Source organism: Xiphophorus hellerii, chromosome 5 (genome assembly GCF_003331165.1).
Source record: "Xiphophorus hellerii strain 12219 chromosome 5, Xiphophorus_hellerii-4.1, whole genome shotgun sequence".
In the NCBI taxonomy this organism is placed as follows: domain Eukaryota; kingdom Metazoa; phylum Chordata; class Actinopteri; order Cyprinodontiformes; family Poeciliidae; genus Xiphophorus; species Xiphophorus hellerii.
In genome coordinates, this window is record NC_045676.1 from 8699860 (window position 1) to 8705859 (window position 6000).

The window sequence follows — 6000 nt, forward strand, 5'->3', positions numbered from 1 at the left end:
GTAATGCAAACTTTAGAGCCCAAATCTGAAAAATAAAATCCCACATCCTTCTGTAGCAGGGGCGGTTCTAGATTAAATTGATCAGGTGCAAATATGACACGTGAAATGCAGCGATGAGCACATTCCACCGCCCATTAGTTTATCAATCAATCAATCAAATTTTATTTGTATAGCACATTTCAGCAGCAAGGCATTTCAAAGTGCTTTACATCATTACAAACACAGAAACACAATGCAACATAGAATCAACAATCAAAACACGACATTAAGTCAAGTTCCATCATTAAATTTGTAATTGATTACATTTCAAATACAATTTTAAACAGGTGGGTTTTTAGTCTAGATTTAAAAGAAGTCAGTGTTTCAGCTGTTTTACAGTTTTCTGGAAGTTTGTTCCAAATTTGTGGTGCATAGAAGCTGAAAGCTGCTTCTCCTCGTTTGGTTCTGGTTCTGGGGATGCAGAGCAGAACCAGAACCGGAAGACCTGAGAGGTCTGGAAGGTTGCTATGACAACAGCAGATCTTTAATGTATTGTGGTGCTAAGTCGTTCAGTGATTTATAAACTAACAACAGTATTTTAAAGTCTATTCTTCGAGCTACAGGGAGCCAAAACTGGTGTTATCTGCTCTTATGAGAAAATAACAGCAAAAGATTAAACAGGAAAGAAGAAAACAGAAGAACAAATGGAAAAAAGAAACGGGGCAATATTTAATAATTTATTACCTTAAGTGAGCCGCAGTTTGACAAGCGTGTTTTACAGCTTCTATATAGCTGGACTTTGAATTCAGGTCGACTCACAAAAGAGATGATTGAAGTAAAAATCAGTTTTTTCTGTCTCTATTACAGAATAACAAACATAACATCTTGATGAGTGTCGTCACCAAAATCATCATTACACGTCAAATATTTTGGTCAATATTTCATTTCTTATTAATCAGAAGCAGGTCTAAAAAGGCTAGATTTAAAGGAACTCAGTGTTTCAGCTGTTTTGCAGTTTTCTGGAAGCTTGTTCCAGATTTGTGGTGGATAGAAGCTGAATGCTGCTTCTCCATGTTTGGTTCTGAAAATGAAGAAAACACAGTTACTTCATTATACTCCAAAATGGCGCTACGTAGCTGGAAAACACATAATACTGCCAGTTTAAGTCCCATCACCCTTATTCTAAGTCAGTGTGTCTAAAACTGGTCCGCGGACGCCCCCTAGTGGACGGGAGGTACTGCATGTAAACGACCGTTTATTTTTCTGTAACGTCAGAACAAATGCAATGCTACAGCTAGCTTAGCAAACGGTTACCAAATAATAATGGAAAAGGTGCTTAAGACCCGGTAAGTAGATCAAGCAGAGGCGATAATCTGTTTTGATCGCGTGTCTGCAGGTCTGATTCTGGTCAACGAGCCGTACTACAACGAGGCGGGCTTCGACAGCGACCGCGGCCTGCAGGAGGGCTACGAGAACAGCCGCTGCTACAACGAGATGGCGCTGATCAAGATGGTGCAGTCCATGACGCAGCTGCTGCAGAACCCTGTGGACGTCTTCAAGCAGGAGGTCCAGGAGCATTTCGCCTGCAGCGGCTGGCGGCTCGTCCACCGCCTGGAGGCGTGGCTGGAGCTGAACGACGCCGCCGAGCGCAGCCACGCGCCACACCCGGCCGCCAGGGGGCTCCACTCCAAGGACGAGGCGCCGGTGGCCCACAGTAGCCCCGGAAAGCCCGGCGAGGACGGCGTCCCGGGCGTCAGCAGCATCCTGGAGGAGGAGCTGGAGGACTCGGGGCTGAGCCCGTCCACCACCGCCGCGCCTCCACCGGACCTCAGCCTCAACTCGGACTGCGACGGCACTCAGAGCGGCGCCTGCCTGGGCGGGGACAGAGCCAGCTCTGCGGCACGCGGCGCGGCGCCGGAGTCCGGTCCCAGCCAGCCGGTGGTGCGACCAAAGAAGCGGCGGAAGAGCTACCGGAGTTTCCTCCCGGAGGGGAGCGGCTACCCGGACATCGGCTTCCCTCTCTTCCCGCTCTCCAAGGGCTTCGTGAAGAGCGTCCGCGGCGTGCTGCAGCAGTACCGCGCCGCGCTGGCGGCCGCCGCCGTCCCTGAGCACACAGAGGACAAGTAAGTGCCTCCCCGACTCACACCTGCTTCCTGCTCTCTTCCTCTCTTTCACCTTCCTCAAGTCTCAGAGGAGGATGGTCACTGCCTCCATCTGTCGGCCTCCTGTGCTGCGCCGCCACCGCCCTCTTCCCTCCACCTCTCTGCTCCTGCTGCCCGCACCTCTAAAACATTTCCTCTCACTGAAAGCAGCCGGGTCTGGACTTATTGTAGGTTTCACTGTAAAAACACAAAATCTTACCAAGTATTTGTGGTCTCGTTTCCAGTGCAAATGTCTTATAGCATTTAAAATAAGAAAACTAGTAACTTTTCAGCATTTTTTTTTAGCACAAAATAGTTCTTAGATAATGAGGCTTTAGTCTGCTCAGTCTTTTCTATTTTTAGCTCCTTTCTGATTGAGCTGTTTTAGGTGTGTCTTGTTACTTTAAATCCTTATAAACTGAACAAACAGGCTGGAACTCAGCTTAGGTTGCTAGGAAACGGGCTGGAACTCTTCTGGGGTTGCTAGGTAGCAGGCAGTGGCCATGGAATGTGATTTAATAATCTGAGGTTTTTGAAACGGCTCATTTTCCAGACACCCAAAAAATTTTTTTACTTATTGTCAAAAAACGTCTTCATAGTTTTTCTTAAGCATTTTAGGCTGTTTTAAGAAGGAGTTGAGACACAAATGGAAAGATCAAAGCGCGCAAAATCAGAATTCAGAATAATATTTCTTTGACTTTGATGAAAAATTATTAGTTGCACTTATAAGACATCAGTGAAATAATCTGCTAGTAGAACCAACACTTTGTAATCAAAATTCAAGGAATTATTTACTTAAAACAGCTCCTAAAAGTTACTTATGAGTTAATTTTGTCTTATTTCAAGTGCAATAAATTCTTTTCACTAGAAACAAGATAAAAAAATACTTGGTAAGATTTTGTGTTTTTCCAATATCCCCTCATTTTTTGTGTTTTTCTCTCCTTTAGTTACCCCTCAGATGAGTGTGATGGCTAACACACACACACATACCCACACACACCTTCCTGTGAGAGCAGGTAGAAACCAGTTCCCCTCTGTCACCTGTCTAACTGGTTCCACTGACTGGGTGGGGCGTCACTGGGTTGCCCCTGCAGGCCGCTGGGGGAACTGCAGCTCTCTGTAGCACTCCTGACATCACAGCTGCACCTGAAGGACGCCGCCGCGGTTCGACCCGCTGGGGGGAAACATGGCGAGCACAAACTGTGAGCGTTCACCGGCTGGAAGCTTTCTGCCAAAATCCCCAGAAACTCGCTCCGTCACCGATCCTGCTGGTTTCCACCCGGCCGACCTCTCCGAGGCGGAGCGGCAACGTTTACACGTTTGATGAGCTGCAACTTTGTGCTTTGATTCAGCCGATTATTTTTTATTTTTTCCTCATAGTTTTCAGAGTAAAAAGTTGTGTTATACGTCAGCAGCGTCCACTCCATGGTGATCTCACGTCAACATGTTGCCTTACTTGAATCTCAGACGTTGATCACTGACTCGCACTAAAACAAAGAAAAAGAAAAAACACTGAAATGTAAAGTCTCCAGTGGTTTCCCGTCGTCCTTCTGGCTGTTTGCACATGCAGGCAAAACGTCACAACACAAACGAAGGGGGCGGGGCTTCAGAGGTGATCCAATGTGAACCCATTTTGTTTTGTTCTTTTCATTGCTTTGCTGCAGAATGTGTTGTGAAATGACCTTTGGGTGCTTCCTGGAGGAATCAGCAGTCTTTGTTTACATCTTTTTAGATTCATCTAACATTTTACACATCATGACTCCCTCCTCCCCGTCGTCTGCGACTCGCTCTGATCCGAGAGCGCCGGTTCTCTCATGTTGTACTTGAACTTTGATGCTGAGACGTTTTTGATAAAGAGCACACGGTGCCACTTCGGACCTCGGAGAAGAACTACGAGCCAAGAGCTGCTGCATTTTAAAACGAATAAAAATATGAATGAGTGCGTGTTTTTTTGCGTCGTCTTCCGTGTTTTTTCCCATCATTCCTCTCTCTCTCTCTGCGTTTTATTTTGTTCGCCTTTAACGCCAAGAGGCGACGCCGATCACTTTAAAGAAAAGCTAACACTCTAGATGCACACTTTGAGTTTTTTTTCTCCTCATGAACAAGCAGAAAATGTGAATTTAAAGTCCGGCAGGATGTCGAACCTGTAAAGTTTCCTGTGTGTGTAAATTGTTCCCAATTTAATCCATTCTTCTTATTTTTTACTGCAAGCAGTTTGATTTCCAGCCAAAGCATGTAACTTGTTGCTTTAAGCCTCTTTTGGCTCCACAAAGAACTTGACTGTATGATGTCTGCATTTCCACAGTGGCCTGTTGTTGATATATTTAAAGAAAAAAAGAGCTAATAAAAGTATAATTTGTAGCCTGATTCTCTGTACAGACATCATGACTCTATTGAAATACATACAGTTACTTACAGTATATATTTAACAAACTTGGGTTGTATCATCGGGATGCTTGGGGCGTATAAGTACATAATGCTGAGTGTACTGTACTAAACATTTCTTGTTTTCCTTTTTTTTTTTAATGGATTAATTTGTTGCTTTAAGACGACTGTATAGTGATGTATTAAACTTTGCAAGCAGTACCATGAAAGCGTTTCGGCTTTTCTTTGTTTGCTTCAACGTTTCTCATCCTCACACCAACTTCACGTCGTTTTCATTCAACAAACTTGATTTAATATCAATACTGAGTAGGGAAGAGGCATCCAAAGTGTGGCCCGGGGGCCATTTGTGGCCCCTGAAAGGATTTTCATCGGCCCACTGAAATCAACAGTTGACCCCAAAATTTTGAAATTGAAATTTATAGTTGAGGATTTGTGGATTTTATTAAAATTTAGCTTATCAAGCAGGTGAAACTTTCAAAAAAATCACAAAAAACCAAATTTTTGCATTTTTAATTTAATTTAATTAATATTGTGGCTCACAAGTTGTTTACATTTGGCCAAAGGGACAAAAAGTTTGGACACCACTGGTGACTTTTTTTTATAATTGCTTAGAAAAATGTGCTGAATAGGAGATTTTTTATTTGATTGTTTTTTTTTGTTTTTTTTAACCAAATTTAACTAAATCTACCGCAATTGAGTTTCTGGTAGATCATATTTACAGTTTTTTAATCTTATATATATATATATAGTATATATTCTTTACAGTTTTGGTTTAACTACTGCTCTGAATGTTTTTTTTAAGTCAATACACTCCAGTTAACGATTGTTTCTGCCCTACAGTGAGGCCGTCTTTCTTTTAAAAGTAACCAATTAGGCTTCCTTGGTCCATGGCCTATACAAAACATGCACAAACCGTGCACAAAATCATTCTCAGATAAGATTTTAAGTCTGCTCTTGTCTCTAAATCCAAATAAGTTGCCGCTGGCCACGCCGACCAACTCAAAGTTTACACTCCATGTGAAAATGGCTCCAATTATACAACCGTACATCTTTGAAAAGCAGAAGTAGAGCCTCCTGGACAACCAACAAGAATGCATTAAGTGGTTTGTGCTTGGTAAGTCAAAAACAAAACACTTGTCTTTTCCAGCAGCCATTGTACTGCACATAACCAGCTAGTTCACCAAATGTGCTAGTTCTCCTCTTGGGTTGCTAAGTAACGTTACATTCAGAAGGTTTTTGAAATGGCTCATTTTCCAGACAACAAAAAACAAATTTATTGCAAAAACAGCTGATTTTTTTTTAGCTGTGCTTTGAGCTGTGTAAACCCATATGGAAGTACAAAAACGTACAAAATGTGAATTTTTCATATTGGATCCCCTTTAAATAACATCGTCCATCTCACTTGGATGCTTGGGCAGGAAAATTGTTCCGTTTTTGGTGATTTCTGCGTCACCTGTTTCAGTAAAGAGCAAAAACAAACGAGGCAGACCACAGG

The 6000-nt window shown here is 43.0% G+C and overlaps 1 protein-coding gene across 2 annotated transcripts in view; it reads left to right on the forward strand.

Annotated features, from left to right (window-relative positions):
* The window catches only part of ube2o (ubiquitin-conjugating enzyme E2O), a 46704-nt gene extending 41990 nt beyond the window's left edge, over nt 1-4714 (forward strand). Inside the window, exons 22-23 of one of the 2 annotated variants that reach the window (XM_032564298.1) lie at nt 1376-2102; nt 3068-4714. In XM_032564298.1, coding sequence (XP_032420189.1) covers nt 1376-2102; nt 3068-3095 — 755 coding nt within the window. In that variant the 3' untranslated portion in view covers nt 3096-4714. Of the gene's footprint in view, nt 1-1375 lie in introns of both variants that reach the window. The other variant, XM_032564299.1, reaches the window with a different exon arrangement.
* Nucleotides 4715-6000: the final 1286 nt, after the last annotated feature.